The sequence below is a fragment of the Neomonachus schauinslandi genome, chromosome 8 (genome assembly GCF_002201575.2).
Source record: "Neomonachus schauinslandi chromosome 8, ASM220157v2, whole genome shotgun sequence".
In the NCBI taxonomy this organism is placed as follows: Eukaryota; Metazoa; Chordata; class Mammalia; order Carnivora; family Phocidae; genus Neomonachus; species Neomonachus schauinslandi.
The window spans coordinates 52,616,041-52,636,009 of NC_058410.1; the positions used below are offsets into that span (position 1 = coordinate 52,616,041).

The 19,969-nt window shown below is 38.7% G+C and overlaps 1 protein-coding gene across 1 annotated transcript in view; it reads right to left on the reverse strand.

The window, feature by feature from the left end:
* AFG1L (AFG1 like ATPase) overlaps positions 1-14,995 on the reverse strand; it is a 228,824-nt gene extending 213,829 nt beyond the window's left edge. The window contains exons 1-2 of the mRNA XM_021693462.1: positions 14,947-14,995; positions 14,727-14,870 (exon numbers count right to left, since the gene is read on the reverse strand). Of these exons, the coding sequence (XP_021549137.1) occupies positions 14,727-14,862 (136 nt within the window). The 5' untranslated portion in view covers positions 14,863-14,870; positions 14,947-14,995. The remainder of the gene's footprint in view (positions 1-14,726; positions 14,871-14,946) is intronic.
* Positions 14,996-19,969: the final 4,974 nt, after the last annotated feature.

Sequence of the window (19,969 nt, forward strand, 5' to 3'; positions counted from 1 at the left end):
TGCGATTAAGAATTCCTCATATCAGTGAGGTCATATGATACATGTCTTTCTCTGTTTACAGTCACTGGATTTATGTCAAAGGTAATGCTGCAGTAGCCTGGTAAAAAGATACTCTATTCAAAAAACGTTCCAGGACAATGAATATCCACATGAAAAGAAAAAAATGAATCTTGACCCCAGTTTAACATAACATACAAGTAATCCAGATGAACCATGGATCTAAGTGTGAAAAGAAAAATAATAAAACTTCTAAAAGATATCAGAATACCTTCATGACCTTAAGGTAAGCAAAGATTTCTTAAACAGGATACAAAAAAAAAAAAAGGTTGATAAATGGACATTACAATTAAGTATTTCTGTTCATAAAAAAAAAAAAACCTAAAAAAAAAAAAACTAAAGTGCAAGCCACAGACCAGGAGAAAATACTTGCAATTTATACATCTGACAAAGGACTAATATCCAGAATATATAAAGAACTACAATTATTAATAGACCAAAAAAATGCATTAGGAAAATGGGCAGAACACTTGAAAAGGTGTGTCACAAAAGATTCTATCCAAGTGTCCTATAAGTATGTAAAAAAAAAAAAGGTAGTCAACCTCAAAAGTCATCAGAGAAAAGCAAAATAAAACCACAATGAGACATCACTACACATTTAGTAGAGTGACTACAATTAAAAAGAATACAAGTTTGCTTTTTTTTTTTAAAGATTTTATTTATTTTTTTGACAGAGAGAGATATAGCGAGAGCAGGAACACAAGCAGGGGGAGTGGGAGAGGGAGAAGCAGGCTCCCGCAGAGCAGGGAGCCCGATGTGGGACTTGATCCCAGGACCCTGGGATCATGACCTGAGCTGAAGGCAGACGCTTAACGACTGAGCCACCCAGGTGCCCAGAATACAAGTACTGATGAGGACACATGGCGGCTGAAATCTCATTCACTGCTAGTAGAAATATATTTTGATGTAATCATTTTGGAAAACTGGCCTTATCTACTAAAGATGAACATATATTGTATGATCCAGCAATTCTCAGGTATCTGCCCACCAGAAAGCATTTATGTATGCACACCAAAATATATGTACAAACTTTCATAGCAGTAGCCAAAACTTGAAAAACAACCTCAACACCTAAAACTGTAGAATGGATTTAAAAATCTGGTAGAATCTTTACATCAGTCAGAATGGCTAGCATCAAAACGACAGGAAATAAGCGTTGGTGAGGATGTGGAGAAAAAGGCACCCTCATGCACTGTTGGTGGGAATGTAAATTTGTGCGCCCACTGTGGGAAACATGGAGCAAAAGATTAAAAATAGAAATGCATACAATCCAGTAATTCCACTAGTGAATATTTACCCAAAGAAAACAAAAACACTAATTTGAAAAAATATATGCACCCCTAGTTTATTGCAGCATTATTTACAATAGCCAAGATATGGAGCAACCTAAGTGTCCATCAATAGATGAATGGATAAAAAAGATATGGTATTTATATACAATGGAATATTACTCAGCTATAAAAAAAGAATGAGATCTTGCCATTTGCAACAATATGGATGGACCCCAAGAGTATTATGCTAAGTGAAATAAGACAGACAGAAAGACGAATACCACAGGATTTCACTTATGTGTGAAATCTAAAAACCAAATGAACAACAACAACAATAAAGCAGAAACAGACCCATAAACGCAGAACAAACTGGTGGTTTCCAAAGGAAAGGGAGGTGGGCGACGGGCAAAATGGGTGAAGGGGATTGGGAGGTACAAGCTTCCAGTTACAGAACACAGAAATCATGGAAATGAAAGAGCATAGGGAATATAATCAACGGTACTGTAATAGCATTGTCTGGTGACCAATAGTAGCTATGCTTGTGGTGAGCACAGCATAACACATAGAGTTGTCCAATCACTATGGTGTACACCTGGAACCACTGTGACGTTGTATGCCAACTATACTGCAATTAAAAAAATAAAAGACCTTTAAGAAAATTGTGGTATAATTATACAATGTCATATTATAGTCAGCAAATGAATTAACTATTGCTATATGGAAAACATTGATGAACCTCACAAACATAATGTTAAGTGAAATAAGCCAGAATCATGATTCTATTTACATAAAATTTAAAAACAGGCAAAATAAATTAATAGTAATATATATCAGGATGTTGATTACCATTGCAAGTAAAGGGCTAGCGACTCAGAGGGTGCACAACAGTTGCCTCCGGCACTAAAAATGTTCTATTTCTTGATTTAGGTTGTATTTACACAGATCTATTCTCTTTACAAAAATTCAGCAGGCTTTACAATTATCATGTGTACTTTTCTAAATGAATATTATACCTCAATAACTTTTTAATTTTTTAAAAAAAGATTTTATTTATTTATTTGGGGGAGAGAGAGACATAGACGAGAGCATGAGTGAGGGGAGGGGCAAAGGGAGAGAGAGAAGCAGGCTCCCCACTGAGCAGGGAGCCCAATGTGGGGCTCAATCCCAGGACCCTGGGGATCATGACCTGAGCCAAAGGCAGGCACCCCACAACTTCTTAATTTTTTGAGTATACTTAATAGTTGTCTCTTCTGTATTTTCTACTATGCACATGTACTATTTTTATAATATTTATTTTTAAAAAGAAAAAATCAATCAAATACAAATTGGAGAGATCTGTCTTAACAGCCCTAGGAGTCTTAAGGTGAGACATAAATATAATAGGACACAGGAAAGGTAACCTACAACACTCCTCTAGCCAGATATATCTGAAGGAATATATTGAGATATGGGGGCCATATTTTCAGAGCGACATTCAGAAAGTAGATTGTAATCTCAAGAAGGGAAGTAGTTCTAGGGATCTAGAAACCACGTCATGAGATTTGACTAACAGGACAGGGACAGCCGACACTGAGAAGAGACATAGTAACAATATCCCAGCACCCTATGTCTAGCATATAGAGGGCACCAAGAAACATTTGGGGAATAAATGAATGAATGGAAGAAATCTAAGTCTTTAATGTTTGAAAGGTTGTCAAATGGAATTAGGACAAGGATGATGAATGAATGAATAAATGAGTAAATAAGTAAATGATATTATCAGTCTTGATATGTTTAAAGAACTGTCATGTGCAGTCAGGACTAGAGTTATATATGCTGTGCCTGAGCAAAGTTTCAAGATGAATGGAAAGAACGTAAAAAAAAGCTCGAATTTCTTTCTACTTAAGAATATTCTAGGGATGCTCAGTCTGAAGAGCACGAGACTCTTAATCTCAGGGTCGTGAGTTCAAGCCCCATGCTGGGTGTAGAGATTATTTAAAATAAGTAAATAAAATTTTAAAAAATAATAATAATTTTCTAACCTATAGGGCAGCCAAAAATGGAAGAAACAGGTAAGGCAGAAAGTACATGCCTTTCTAACACCGTCTGACTACATGACCCAGAGGTCCTCTTCAGTTCTAATATTCTTTGATTCTATAAAATATTATCTTTATATCTTTCTGCACAGCAAATAATTCACATATACTTGAGTTACTTTTGAAAACAGTACCAATTTCTTACTAAATGAAGATATTTTACTTGTGTACTATAAATCAAAGTTCAACAGCTTTCTTTGAAACATCATGACAAAGAACCTCTAGGTATTCAGAATATCTAGAGAAAAGGTAGTTAAATCCAGGAGAACAAAAACCATCACTGGTTACCTACAGAGGCCCTCTGCACAGTCTTAAAGAAAAAAATCAAAACTGCATTTTCTAGAATTCAAAGCACTGAAATCAGACTGGGTCCTTTGCCATTAATTTAATGAATCCTCCCCAAAGTTAAAATTACTTCATAATATTTCAGTTACTCCTAGCACAGCTCCACATTTATATGACAATTCTTATAGTTTTCAAAGTGCTTTCTCACATAATAACTTATTTGAGCCTCATAAATGACCTGCAAGGAAGGTAGAGTTAGGATAATTAATCCCATTTCTACAGATGAGCAAATGGAAAATGCCAAATTAAATGACTGTCCCAATACGATCAATGAAACCAAAATCATAATCTAGTCTTTGCAGGTCACATTTCATTATTCATCTGGTATCCCATATGTTCATCAGTCTTAAGATAGAACTGATCAAAATTCTTCAAAGTAACAGTTATGGAATAAAAGGAGGTTCACTTCTTCACAAAGAGGAAGAAGATTGTTGCCAAAAAGAACACATGCTTAGTTAAATGAAATCAAAACTATATAAGGAATTTAGATTTCCAGTTTAAAATGTTTACCCAACTGCTGTGAGAAAAATGCACAATCAGGAAAAGCACATTTAATATTTCTAAAGGGCTGGATTAAAATTTCAGCTGTAAGCTTCATTACTGTAATTAGATTTTTAATGCATATTTATTAAACATCCATTCAAATACTGTGTTCACAATTATTCATGAGTTATTTGTACATTTGTGTTGATTTTAACAAACTGTAAACAGTGGCCACTGACCAGAAATGTTCTCCTACAATGACAGTAGCCCATACTAAGGTCATAGGCAGCCCATTTATGCTCTATTATGTTCTAATCATATCCCAAATATAAATATTCAGCTGTTTTTTTGAAAACTGCAATGGTCATCAATGATCCAAAAAGTCAGACTTACCAGTGACATTAAAGACCTATGTTTGATTCAGTGATGAATAAACAAAGTGCAGAATAGAAGAAAATCAAATCTTAATTAAACTCTTTCTTTAGAAAAACAACATAAGCCATCATCAAGGAATGCATCACAAGATGATTTACTTTATTTATAAAAGGCTGATTTGGGGGCTTTAAAAGGGTGCTTTTGATTTAAATAGAAAAATTATGAAAATTAAAACTAAATGCTTGCTGGTTATCATTCTTTTCCTTTAGAAGCTGGTTAATCTTAATGTGCCAGTGTATAACTTTACAAAAGGAAAAAACAGTACTTTAAATTTCATGATAACAAATCAGTAAAATACTGCCTAAAAATCTGAATAAAGCTATTCTGAAGTAATTATAGGCATGGCCTAGCATACTGAGTAACTCCTTAATATTCACCCTGTTCATTCACTATCTAATAATGAGATCTAAGGAATCTATTTTCTTTCAAGTGCTAAAGAAAAATAACATTTTTAAGGTTCATTTACTTAAATTTTATACACTCATACACATAAGAATTTTTTAATGGAATCTATGTGGTTTACATTTGAGATATAGTTGCATTATGAAGCTATGAAGGAACTACTCTAAGAATTACATATTCAGGCTTTAAAAGTTGTTGAAAACTGCTACCCGGTCAAGAATATGGATAGATGCGTTGAAAAGTAACTCCTAGAATAGGCTCAATGAAGAGAAGAAATAAGGGAGCACGAGCAGGACACTGAACAAAAGCTATGAAAAAGATTCTGGAGATTAAATATCAAGAACCTCCAGGACAGTAGATGCAGAAATGGGACCTCAATCGAGGACCTTAGGTAAGGAAGACATAACGTAGCAGGAAGAACAGATGTATCGAAAAGGCTTTTTAAGAGAGAAATTAGAATAAATCTTAGTTACAGGTCAGTGAAAAATATGAGTGACCTAGGAAAACAAGTGTTAGATATATTCAAGCAGAGGCTAGATCACTTGTCAGAGAATTTATAGATGGAACATATTACTACACTGGGCCCAAGGCTGAACTTCCAGTTTCTAGAATCTTAACACCTACTATTTCTGTGGTACTTTTAGTAAAAAGGCAAATCAAAAGAATAGTTATACCCCCATTTAAATACTATTTTCTTTTTTTTTTTTTTAAAGATTTTATTTATTTATTTGAGAGAGAGAGAATGAGAGAGAGCACATGAGAGGGGGGAGGGTCAGAGGGAGAAGCAGACTCCCTGCCGAGCAGGGAGCCCGATGCGGGACTCGATCCAGGGACTCCAGGATCATGACCTGAGCCGAAGGCAGTCGCTTAACCAACTGAGCCACCCAAGCGCCCTAAATACTATTTTCTTAAACAAAGAAAATGAAGCTCTTGAGGTGTAAAGCATTGCTAATCTACAGATCAATCACCCATTTCTGGACCTCTTACATTCCTTCCTATCAGTTCTATTCTTAGACCCACCCTTTGTTATCTGCCCCTCCCTCCCCTAGAACTATGTCTAGGGCACCAGCTTTGCCTATGTAATAAGCTGTGCTTTTCAAAAACTAATTGGAAAAAAACATTATCATGAAGTTATCAGTCTCAGGAGTAGGCATGAACATTCTTTTCTAATATAATAGATGTTAATGAAAATCCAAGAAACATGAAGTTTCACATAAGGGTATTCATCTAATTGGGTAGTAAAGTCCAAAGCCCATTTTCTTAATCACTAATATATACTACCAATAAATTATATGAATTCATATGGCTGAGGTACATTAGTTCTCATATTAATGCCTAATTGAGATCTCCTGTATACACATAGTAAAGAGGTTGCGGAACCAAGGGTGAACATGAGTCATCATTTAATAAAGACACCTAAAAATACAACATTGAGATACAAAAAGAAACTATGGGAAAACAAATCACGATATGTGGCTCTCACAGTACCTTGCCTCCATGAAACAATTTATTTAAGGCTAGCTTAAATAAAATAGAATTTTCATATACACTAATGTTCAGTTTCAGACAACCTAGAAACATTCTCCTCTTTGGTTCCTCTTCTAGTTTTCCTATGACCTCTCTTAATGATCTCCGACAAGGTCATGTTCGTATCACAAAATGTCAATTTTCCCAAGGACTCACTGTCAGTGTCTTCTCCTTTTCTCTCTACAAATATTCCCAGGCTAGTTCTTTCATTCTCATGGCTCTCAACACCTCATATTTCCTTTCTTAATCTCAGACCCACATATTTCCTACAACTAATTAAATTTATTTATCCAGAACTGTCATAACCACCTCAAATTTAACAACTCCAAAAAGGAATCGCTCCCTAAAATGCCTCTGGCCCTACTTTCTGTGTGTTTGTTTACCCTGACAGATGGTGATGCCATCAAATTACCCAAACTAGGAAACCTAAGTTGATCCTAACTCTTCTCTTTCCTTGTCTCACCCAAAGCCTGGCAATTCCACCAAAGAACTGTCGCTGAATCCCCTCCCTTGCTGCCCTACTTCCCACCTTACCACAGCAGTAATTCAGGCTATGAACCGTTCTCTCCAGAGCTACAACTTCCTCCTAAATCACCACTGAGCTTCCAGTATTCCCCACCCACGGCATTTCCAATCTGCTCTTCAGGCAGCAATAAGAATAATCATGCTAAAACCGATACAACTTTTCTTCTTATAAAACCTCCACCAGCATCCTGCTGAGCCTAGATGTCTTCGCACACTATACAGGACTTTTAACCAGATCCAGGCCACCTTCCCAGCTTCATTTCTAGCTGCTCTCCCTGAGGGCCCATAATCCAATAAGGGCCATGTACAACCCACTTCAACGCTTGTGCTACAACACCCTCCCCTCTCCAGAGCTGCTTTCACCTCCATAGTCCTGCAACACTTAAGATGAGCCTAAATGATGGGTTATTAATGTCTATTGTTATATTAGCCTGGGTGGCTCAGTCAGTTAAGCGTCTGCCTTCGGCTTGGGATGTGATCCCAGGGTCCTGGGATCGAGCCCCGCATCGGGCTCCCTGCTCAACGGAGAGTCTGCTTCTCCCTCTCCCTCTGCCTGCTGCTCTGCCTACTTGTGCTCTCTTGCTCTGTCAAATAAATAAAATCTTTAACCAAAAAAAAAAAAAAAAAAAGGAGCCAGAAGACAATGGTTAAGTTTGTGGTTCTGGAGCAAAAAGTGCCTGGGTTCACATCCCAGTTGGGTGGCCATGCCCGTTTATCCATCTATGAGATAGAGTTAACAAGTAATTTTACAGGGTTTTTATGAAGATTAAATTATGAGAGAAAGAAACTGCTAGCAGATCGCTTGGAACATAGAAAAGGCTCGATAAATGTTAGCTATTATAATATCGCTCTTCCAAGACTGTGAGCTATTCAAGGGCTGGGACTCAATTTCATTCACTTCCCCTACCACCCCCACCACCCCCCCCCCCCACCCCCACCACCCCTACCCACCCACACACTTAATACAAGGCTTCAACTGAATTAGCAAATTTGAGGCATTTTCCACCCACACCATGACCATTCTAATCTCTAAAAAAATGTTTCCCCTTAACTATTTGGAGGTTGAACAACCATTACATTAAACAAAGATACACTTAGCTCTAAAAGAAAACAGGCAATAAAATAAAAATTGAGCATCTATACTTAAATTACAATATGATACCAAATTTTCAATTTAAGTATTTTTTTAAAAGATTTTACTTCTCTATTTGACAGAGAGCACACGTGCTTCGCGCACAAGCAGGCACAGCAGCAGCAGAGGCAGAGGGAGAAGCAGGCTCCCCCCTGAGCAAGGAGCCCAACTGGGGCCAGCCCAACCGACTGAGCCATCCAGGAGCCCCTCAATTCAAATTTTAATAAACTAATGGAAATACACATCCCAAAAAGGAATTCATAATGTTCTATCTCCTAAGGAATTTAAAGTTAGGCAATCAGATAGGCTGATTTGGATGAAGAGCATTTTAGGACCCCTAAATTCTTCATAGCTCAGCTTCCCAAACATCTTGGAGCCAGGGCTGGCCCTAAAGCTTAGATGAGACATAAAAACAAAGAACATGCTCTTCCTTTCCCTTCATTCCTTTCCTTGGTCTATTTCCTTCTTCTATTTAACATTAAGTCAATGCTGGGGCACCTGGGTGGCTCAGTCGTTAAGCGTCTGCCTTCGGCTCAGGTCATGATCCCAGGGTCCTGGGATCAAGCCCCACATCGGGCTCCCTGCTCCGCAGGAAGCCTGCTTCTCCCTCTCCGACTCCCCATGCTTGTATTCCTGCTCTCGCTCTCTCTCTGTCAAATAAATAAATAAAATCTTTAAAAAAAAAAAAAACATTAAGTCAATGCTTCCAGCACATTACAGGGTAGTAAAAAGTAGACTTGAAAAGGTGAAAAAAATGCAAATATAAATGTAAACAGTAAATACCCCCCGCCCAAAATTGAGGGATACAAGACCCATTTTAAAATAGGACTCCTGGGTGGCTCAGTCGTTAAGCGCCTGCCTTCGGCTCAGGTCATGATCCCAGGGTCTTGGGATCGAGCCCCGCATGGGGCTCCCTGCTTTGCAGGAAGCCTGCTTCTCCCTCTCCCGCTCCCCCTGCTTGTGTTCCCTCTCTTGCTGTGTCTCTCTCGGTCAAATAAATACATAAAATCTAAAAAAATAAAATAAAATCGGGACTCTAAATACGGAAAAGCATTTCAACTTAAATTTTCTTTTCATTTAAAGAGAGGGAGGGAACACCTTTAGTTACAATTAAATCGACCTCTACCTTAACCGTATTTTCATTAAATCTCTACCCACAAAACCGGCTAAATGTTGAGTATAGGAGGCAGTATTATAACAAGCCAAGTTCACCTGTCCAATGCTCGGCAAAGACCACCACTGAGATACCAAGTATGTAGCAAGGAAAGGGTTTATTAGAGATGTGGCCAAACAAGGAGACAGGATGGCAAGCCACCTCTCCGGAGGAGGAAAGACAGGGAAATCTAAAGGCAAAGGAAAAAGGTCTGGGTAAAAAGTTGCACCTGCACTTTTTAGTCTACAACTGCAATTGGTCCCAGGGTCCTGGAATGGAGCCCCACATCAGGCTCCCTGCTCTGCAGGAAATCTGCTTCTCCCTCTGCTCCTCCTCCCACTCGTTCTCTCAATCTCTCAATTTCTCTCTCAAATAAATACATAAATCTTTTTTTTTTTTAAGTATTTTTGACAACTTCTGAGGTCTTCTCTGAATGGCATGGAAAAGCTTCAACACAATTTGTAAAGGTGTCTACAAATACTAAGAAATATTGAAAATTACCTGTTTTTTTGGCATAATAGTAAAGTCTACCTGCTGGTTTTCTCCAGGTTCGGTACCTCTAAGTTGTATACCTTTTAGAGCTGGTGGGGGCCAGTCTTAGGATGGCTTTTAGCACAAACGTCACATTTTTGAACAGTGCTCTAAAAATTGGGACCCACAATATACTTCTGGATCCACTTAAGAGTAGTATCTTAGGGGCGCCTGGGTGGCTCAGTTGGTTAAGCGACTGCCTTCGGCTCAGGTCATGATCCTGGAGTCCCGGGATCGAGTCCCGCATCGGGCTCCCTGCTTGGCAGGGAGTCTGCTTCTCCCTCTGACCCTCCTCCCTCTCATGCTCTCTGTCTCTCATTCTCTCTCTCTCAAATAAATAAATAAAATCTTTAAAAAAAAAAAAAGTAGTATCTTAATCATAAGGGGTGCTTTGGTGAATATGGTTAATCATTTCTTCCATAAGATGTTCTGGGGTAAGGATTCATCTTAGTTCCAAACGGCTTTAGTGCCAACATGGTGTCCAAATTCCTGTTCCAAAAAAAAAAAAAAAAAAAATTCCCATATCTTAGCTATTTTGAGGTCCTCCCAGGAATACTGGGTTGATATTTAGTTAAGCCCATGTCTGGCATTAAAGTCATTATAGAAGATTTTTGGAGTCTTTGCCAAATTGGCAGCTTAATCTACCCATTGTTCCCTTGACCAATCAGTCCAATTTCTGGTGTCCTCAGCAATGGACAATAGCTGATGGGTCACCATTGCATCCAGCTCTTCATTGTCTTCAATCCATAAAACTGTTCCCATCCATAAACATATCTCCATTAGGAGTGAAAGACTCTCAGCTGTAGGAATGCTTCCAACAGTCCTCAACTCTCAGACACTATCAGGATTGTCTTGACTGAAGACAGCTGCCTTGCCAAGGGTATGCCCTCTTTCCAAGTGGTCATGTCCAATCACTATTATAAAAGTCCAGCCCTTTTGTCTCAATTTAGGATGGTTCTGAAGGATAATTCAATTTTTGAAACTCCTCAAGAGAATCAGTTAAGGCTTCTGTTGATATTATATCACTACTCAACTTCTGCCTCTTTTATGCTCCCTTCTCTTCTTCCAGTGTTGATCACTAATAAACTTCTTTATATACTTATCTCCATAATTTTAGTCTCCACAAAATTCCCTTCCAAAAATTCCCTTCTTACAAACCTTCTAAAACTTTACTTCTCACAACAATTTTACTTTTCACATTCAGATTTTGTCCTGAGTTTTCCCTCTTTAGGTAACCCAGCTAACTTTCCTTGCATATAGAGTTGTTACCCTTATTATTTCCAGTAGTCTTAATTACATTTATTAAAATTATTTACATCCGTTTATTTGTTCTTAGGCTGCCCATAAAACTTAATAAGAAAGTTCTAAGGTTTTTTTTTTCTTTTCTAACAAATTTTGCAATGGAGATAACATGAATTTATTTGACTTTCAATAAAGACAGGCAGAATAAAACCTTTACATTTAATGTTGCTAATTCTAAAGACATGTCCATTTTAATTAAACCAATAACCTTGAATTAGCCTTAATACTGAATATTTTCCAAGATCATGTGAACTTAAAAAACAGCTGGGTTAGTTTCCATCTTTCTCAGTTTTAGAATGCCCAGTTCTTACAAGTTCTTGCCTTTAAACCAACTAAATAGAGTTCTTTTACAAAATTAATTTTAGCAATAACATCCAGAGGTAGAGAAAATATCTCACATTTACAACATACATGGACACACAAATACACAAGATGCAAACAAAACCTTAACGGCCCAATTTCCAAATATCTGCCTTTCCCAACACAAATCTAATGGCAAGATGGTATTATAATTAATGGATGTGGCCAAGCAGTGTTGCCAAAAAAGACTGCCCAATTTTGAAGAATACAGCCCAAAGGCTTCATGTGGGGATGAAATTGTCATTTCCCATTTTCCAATTAGAACACAGCTTGTTTTATTCAAATACACCAAAAGCTGCAGCAACAACAACAACAAAAAAATGAAGCCCAGAGTACCTCCGTGAACATCAGTTCCTCCCCAAAAGTTGGGGCTTCACAGACTGAACCAAATGGCTTCCTAGTCAAGCCTTTTCTTAGGAAAAGGAGGCTAAGAGAACCAAACTGCACTATTTGGAGGCAACCGAATGGGAGGAAGAAATCTGAGAGCCAAACCAAACAGAAGGAAGAAATAAGCTCACACGCCATCACACATGAAATACTACTCACCAAGAGACATCTGTCCAAACTGAATCCAAGAAAATATTTCCTTGCCACAAAGGTTAAATTAGGTGCCGAAAGTCAAAGGTACCCAGTTGGGGTGGGGACCCAGGGACAGTCCCTAGGGCAAAGAACCTCGGCAGCTGCTTCGACTTGTCACCAGGCCCCCATCACCAACTGGGGGCCAACAAACCACCCACAGGCAGGCAAAGAACTCCTAGCTAGCTTGCCAAAACTGTAACAAAACCCAAGTTTGGCTGTCCAATGTGCAGCAAAGACAATCAATGAGAATCAAGTAGGCAGCAGGAAAAGGGTTTACTAGAGAGGCAGCCAAATGAGAAGATGGGAGAACAAGCCTCAAATCCACCTCTCCGAAGGAGGAGGAAAATTTAAAGGCAAATGAAAAAGGTCTGGAGGGAAAGTTGCAGCTGTGCTCATTAGTCTGCAGCTGCAATTAGTCCCATTAACCCTTTGGTTTCTCGTGAGTTTTGAAATTCTAAGAGATAATTCTGAATGCACTAATATCTTGATTTAATTTTTAAAAAATATGAGTACAGGTTAATAGCAAAGCCTTTATGGTCAGATGTAAATCCAAGTATAGCCTTTACTTGAAGCCAAAAGTTCTGACACTTAACTAGCTGTATAACTTCTGCAACCTTGGATTCATCAACCCCAAAATGAGGATAGTAAGAATTAAATAAGATAAAGTATGTAGAAAGCACTTAGCATACTGCATGGCACAGAATAAGCATTCAGTAAATCTTATGTTATTACGATGATGTTCCTTAAATCTTAAATTTTCATAAATTATGGTACATGCATTGAATAAAATTCTATTTTAACCATTTAGAATGAGGTAGTTTTGGGTGCCTGGGTGGCTCAGTTGGTTAAGCGACTGCCTTTGGCTCAGGTCATGATCCTGGAGTCCCTGGATTGAGTCGCGCATCGGACTCCCTGCTTGGCAGGGAGTCTGCTTCTCCCTCTGACCCTCCCCCTTCTCACGCTCTCTGTCTCAAATAAATAAAATCTTTTAAAAAAATAAAATAAAATAAAATAAAATGAGGTAGTTCTAGAGGCGCCTGGGTGGCTGAGTCAGTTAAGCAACTGCCTTTGGCTCAGGTCATGATCCTGGGGTCCTGGGATGGAGCCCGGCATCAGACTCCCTGCTCTGCAGAGAGCCTACTTCTCCTTCTCCCTCTGCCTGCCACTCCCCCTGCTTGTGCTCTTTCTCTATCAAATTAATTAATTTATTTATTTTTAAAAAATAAAATAAGGCAGTTCTATATGTATTAATATGTAATGACTTCCAAAATATACTAAACAAAACAAAAAAAAAGGTACAGGAGGATATGTATGTTACCACATTTTTTTTAAAATATAGACGCTTATATATACACATACATGTTTTTTCATACACATAATGCCCCGAAGAATACATACGAAACTAGTATTATAGGTTGCCTCTAGGGAGGAAAACTAAGTGGCTAAGGGATAGGGGGTGGAACATTTTACCATATTTTTTCTTGTATCATTTGCTTTTATTACCTATTTCATAAATTAAAAAAAAATAAAATATATATTATGACCCAACCCTTATACTACCAAAATATTCCATTATACAGTAAGTGAATTATGCTAAACTTTGCAAAAGAACCTAAGGTGACTTAATCAGAGTTCTAGTATTAATTTCAACTCTATTGGTGGTAATAATTAAAGACTGATAAGGTTTTAGCTAGATAAGCCAATGAGAATCAATTTATTAAGACACAGAAGAAGGGGTGCTTGGAGATAAGAAAAAAAAACAAGTATGTGGAGGGAAAAGACAGTAACATCATTCATTCATTCAGGAAATACACCTTAACCATCAGGCACCAAACACTGTGCCAAGTGCTGAGGAAACAAGACACCTGGTCCTTGCTTTTGAGTAGCCCGCAGTTTAATGGGAGTATATGAATATAGCAGCAAAATCAGCACTCCTGAAGACTTAGTTACTCATAATATATGATCATTCACTCACGAACATGTAACGATTTGAATGAATGAATGGAGCAAGCCCAGTGACAAAATACACCCCATTGAAGCCTCTAGTGACTTGAATAAGAATTGTTTCCTCAGACTGAGAATACTTGCACACTTGCGTTCCCAGAATCCCGAGAGCCAGCTTGGCCCGCAGAAGAAGTCCGAGGTTTGGCTTTTAGATGCAGTTCCGGGTCACCGGTCTAGAAAGCAAGGAAGGCGCAAGTATAAGGGTCCCCAGTCCCCTATCCCACATTTGCATCCCTTCAGCCAGGCACTCCTGCACCTGGGCTCACCTAGTGTTAACTCTAACAGCCTGAAGAGACCAAACTCTTAGTCGACCTCTGACCTCAAAATGAAAGTCGCCCTGGGTCAGCTTCCTCAAGGCTCAGGGCTCCTTCATGAGCAGCCAGACAAGGACAAGAGAGGCTGAAACTCCTCTCCAAGGGCCCCTAGCTCCTTAAATCGTGAAACCAGGAGGCAACTGGGAGAAACAGAGTAGGGAGGGTGGACTGACCGGAGACTTCCCCGGTCATATGCAGTCGGCTCGGCCTACTCAGGGCACAGTCACTGACCTTTCCAAAAGGTATTTCCTGGGGCGGTGGCCGGAGGGGCGAGAGCAGCAGCCCAGGCCCGGCACCCAACACATCTCCCTCTCAGCCGGCTCTGCACTAAGCGCAGGGTAACCAAGGGCGACCAGGAGGCCGCCATCTTGAGCTCTGTACAAGGGAAGAAGAAAACTTTATTGAAACCCAAAAGAAAAACGGTGGCACAGACAAATGAAGCGGTGCTCACATAAGGCTACGCCGGAGAGAACGAAAGAGAGCCAGAGGAAGAACGCGACCTCCACTAGCGACAGAGCTGGCTAGACTCCGGGGCCCTTCCGTCCTTCCGGGTGCCTCCAGCCGGAACTACGACTCCCGGCATGCAGTGCGGCAGCGCGGGGGCGTCGGAGGCAAAGGATGGGCTCGGGAGGAGCGCAATCCTGCGCCCAGTGCCGGCCCACTTTCGCGGCACAGGATCCCGAAACGATTCGGGGAATTGTAACGGGATTATGATGTGTAGTCACGTAACCACCCCTGAGTCTTCTCGGTTTAAGTACCTGACCGAGATTTCGAGACCTAAATAAAATGCAGGTGACCCAGTGGGCACTCATATTTTAACGAAATATTGACGTTACCTACCTGGTCACACTCCCTAAATGGTAGCCCTAATTGTTCTGCCTCCAGCGTCCAACTCATCTTTGGCAGAGTACCTGAAATGTGCTCCTTCCACTTTTACTTTCTATATTTGAATAGCATAAATCATTTTCAATATGGCATACATTCAAATGTTTTGAAAGAATTTGTAACTCATGGGAAAACCAATGACCCAAGATGGACAATTAGTGGATGGAGTGGCCATGGGATAGTGTATCCAAAAACGAATTTCTAAGTGGTTGCCCTAATTTGATTAAACAAAAAATGTTTGAGTTATTATAAGTGCATTAAGAATACAAACTGCTGTCCAGAAGAGGCGGGCAATCCCCAGGAGGGATGAAAAAAGCAACAAAAGATTCTACCACATGTTGTGGAATCAATGAAAGGAGAGCACTTTGGCTGGGAAATCAGGAAGGCCTTCTGGAAGCTTTACTTTTAACAGGAGATGAAGACCTTCCAAGAACAGGAAATAGAACTAAGGCAGGCAGGAAGAAAGTCTGAATTATAGGAAGGACAAAGCCACATTTCAGATGAGTGAAAATTAAAACAACTACCCTAGGAAGCATTCCAGGAAGTTAAGCAGTTCGTCCACAATAGAAAATTCCAAAGAAACAGAAAAAGAGAGCATAGCATGGTATAATTTGGAGACTCTCTACTGTCAAATTATTTATGAAAAAGTTATTTTGATTATATCTGTCAAAATAAGTCAATTTACACTATTTTCTATCTTTAATTCTATTGTCTGACATGACTATTCCTCCATACTACAGTGAATATTTCTTTATTTCATTTAATGTTATTAGTTTGGGGTGTGACACCTTATGAAAAACCTTTTGAAAAGATTGAACCATTCTTCCTTGACTTATATATTTATCACACTCAAGACTTTCAGAGATTATCTATGTATCATTTTGTTTGCTTTGGGAAAATAGTTGCTTGCCTTGGTCAATGAAATTACTTTTTATTAGAGATTCCAACAGCTTAACAATTATGAAAGTGAAACAGCACTCAGACAGTTTAATGACAAATTGGCGGGAACATCTACAAGAAATTTTCACATGGCTGTGCAAGTGAACAGAAACATGGCAAATGAACTTTATTGCGTGCCAGTATGAGGTAACTTAGATTACATTTGTTGTATTCAAGAGAATTCATTATGACCAGAAGACTAATTAAGTAGCCATTGTAAACCATTTTATTAAAACATTAATCCTGTGTTCCTGCAGTTCCTGTAATTGCTAAAACAAATGAAAAAGCAAAAATAACCCTGAAAGTAATTTTTTAACATTATCAGAAAAAGTAGTAAAAGTAAATCAGAAAACCAGAAAGCATTATCTTGTCCTTATTTTAAAAACCTCCCTAGAGAAAATGCCAAGTACTTCTGGCATCTAATCTCAAGGACAAAACCAAACTGAAAGTATCAAGAGAAGGACAAATAAAGTAATGAAGGAAATGGGAAAGAAAGTGGTTTGGTCCATAGAAAACATACTATGGCAGAAGTCAGAAGTTATATTTGGGTTCTGATTTTGTCACTAAATTAACCTCTCCCTTTGTTTTCCTTTTCTATAAAATTAAGATAATGTCTATCCTGACTACCTTCCAAAGGTTTTGTGAGAATTAAATGAGATAATGTATATACACAAAGGGTTAATCAAATATACTTATAAACGGAAACTGAAAGGGGATAAGGTCAAAATCTAAAATAATGGGCCTAGGACAGCATGGATTCATGATATCCAAGAATTGTAAAAATAAGGAATGTACTCTAAAGCTTGTAAAACGTAGGGAGAAATTTTAATAAATAGAAGTTCTATCCATCAACAGATGAATGGGTAAAGAAGATTATATATATTATATATATATAATGGAATATTATGCAGCCATCAAAAAAAGAAATCTTGCCATTTGCAACAACATGGATGGAACTAGAGGGTATGGTATTATGCTAAGTGAAATAAGTCAATCAGAGAAAGACAATTATCATATGATCTCACTGATATGAGGAATTTAAGAAACAAGACAGAGAATCATAGGGGAAGGGAGGGAAAAATGAAACAAGATAAAACCAGAGAGGGAGACAAACCATAAGAGATTCTTAATCTCAGGAAACAAACTGAGGGTTGCTGGAGTGGAGGGGGGTGGGAGGGATGGGGTGGCTGGTTGATGGACATTGGGGAGGGTATGTGCTATGGTGAGCACTTTGTATTGTGTAAGACTGATGAATCACAGACTTATACCCCTGAAACAAATAATACATTATATGTTAATTTAAAAAATTTTTTTAAATAAAAAAAATGAAATACTCAGATAAATAAATAAATAAATACATACATACATACATACATACATACATACATACCTTTGGTAGACCAAAAAAAAAAAAGTTCTACTGAAACTTAATACTTCAAGTGGCAAATTTATGACACTCATTAAAAGCAAAAAAAAAAAAATTAAATAGGATTTAAATAAATGAGATGATAATCCACAATAAATTTGGGTGATTTGGAATATCTAATTTTTCTCCAGCTCTAATACACTATAATTTTCCAACCCTAGGTTCATGAGGTTGCCATTTTAGAAAGTGCTTTTTAGCCATGCAGAGACTGGACTGCAGAGGAGCAGACAGAATAGGCCATTGGCATGAACAAGCCAGGATACCATTTGCTAATACCAGGATACCATTTGCTAATACTGTTATTATTGTTCTTCTTTGACCATTTCCTTTGGGGGAACAGGATACCCTAATCCCTCATTCCCACTTCCACTACCCTATCTGTAGGCCCTCCGTCATAGTAGATGGCAACTGGCCTTCCAGTTGTTCAGGCCATCTATCATAAGAGAGTCATCCTCTTTCTCTCTCATCCCACATCCAGTCCAACAGTGAATTTGTTGGCTTCACCTTAGAAAGTATTCAAAATCCCATCACTTTACACCATCAACATTGCCACCACCAATACTGGTCTAAGTCACCATCATCTCCCTGCTGGGTTGTTGCAGATGCCTTCCAACTTGTCTCTCTGCTTCCACTCTTGTCCCCTACAGTCCATTCTCCACACAGCAGCCAGATTTATGTTTTAAATGTTAAATTAAGGGGCGTCTGGGTAACACAAAGTCAGTTAAGCGTCCAACTCTTGGTTTCGGCTCAGGTAGTGATCTCAGGGTACTGAGTCCAAGCCCCTCATTGGGGTCCACACTCTGCATGGAATCTGCTTGAGATTCTCTCTTTCTCTCCCTCTGCCCCTCACCCCAAATAAATAAATAAATCTCTAAAACAAAATAAAATGTTAAGTTGAATCATGCCATTCCTGTGTTTAACATCCACTAGTGTCTTCCCCTGTCACTCAATTATTAAAACATCCTACAAGGCGTCATGACTTGGCCCACAACTGGCTTTGTGATCTCATCTCATGCCACTCTTCCTTATCTTCCCTCAGTCCATCTACATTGTTTTTTTGCTACTCCTGGAACTCACAAGTCTGCTTACCACCCCAAAGCTTTTGCAGTTCTTATGCCTTCTGCCTAGAATACTCTCCTCCAAGAGATCTACTTAGTTCACGTCCGCATGTCCATATTTCCTTATATCTTCTCAGTTAAGGCCTTCCCTGGCTACCTATATAAAATTAGTCTCACCCTGCACTCCTTTTCCTCCCTCCCAGCTTTATTTTCTCCACAACAGTTACCATCATGGCATAATACATACTTCACTAATTTATTAGTTGATTATCTGCTCTTCCCAGAATTTAAGCTCCATGTGGACAGTGATTTATGTCTGTTTTGTTTACTGCTGTAAAACCAAGGTTTAGGATAACACCTAGGTTAGTAAACAAGGTTTGTTGAATGACTGAATGAGAAGTCTTAGTAAAACTACAAAATGTATTATTTCAGTCTCTACAAAAAAGCAAATAACGGGCTCCTGGGTGGCTCAGTTGGTTAAGCGACTGCCTTCGGCTCAGGTCATGATCCTGGAGACCCGGGATCGAGTCCCACATCGGGCTCCCTACTCAGCAGGGAGTCTGCTTCTCCCTCTGACCCTCCTCCCTCTCATGCTCTCTGTCTCTCTTTCTCTCTCTCGCAAATAAAAAAAAAAAAAAGAAATCAGTTATATTCCTAATATTTCAAGCCCATTTTATTTTGTTTTTAAAGATTTATCCATTTATTTTAGAGAAAGAGAGAGTGTGTGCAAGCAGGAAGGGGGGCAGAGGGAGAGGAAGAGAGAATCTCAAGCAGACTCCCCACTGAGAATGGAGCCCAAGGCAGGGCTCGATCTCATGACTCTGAGATCAGGACCTGAGCTGAAATCAAGATTCAGATGCTTAACCAAATGAGCCACCCAATTGGCCCATTTTAAAGATTAAAAACACCATCAAACTCAGTATCACAGAAGTGGAATACAATCAAAGGGCACTTATTTTCCACTTACTTATTCATTGACTTGTCATTACACATGACTCCTCATAATTACTGTGCCTCATAATTATAGGTTCTTCTAATTTAACAAAGAAATACTTCAGAGCTACAAGAAACAATATGGTTCATTCAAAGACACATAAGGAACAATTTAAAACTATAACAATTCATTTTGTAAAGTAAAATCAAATATCCAGCTTTTAAATTCCAAC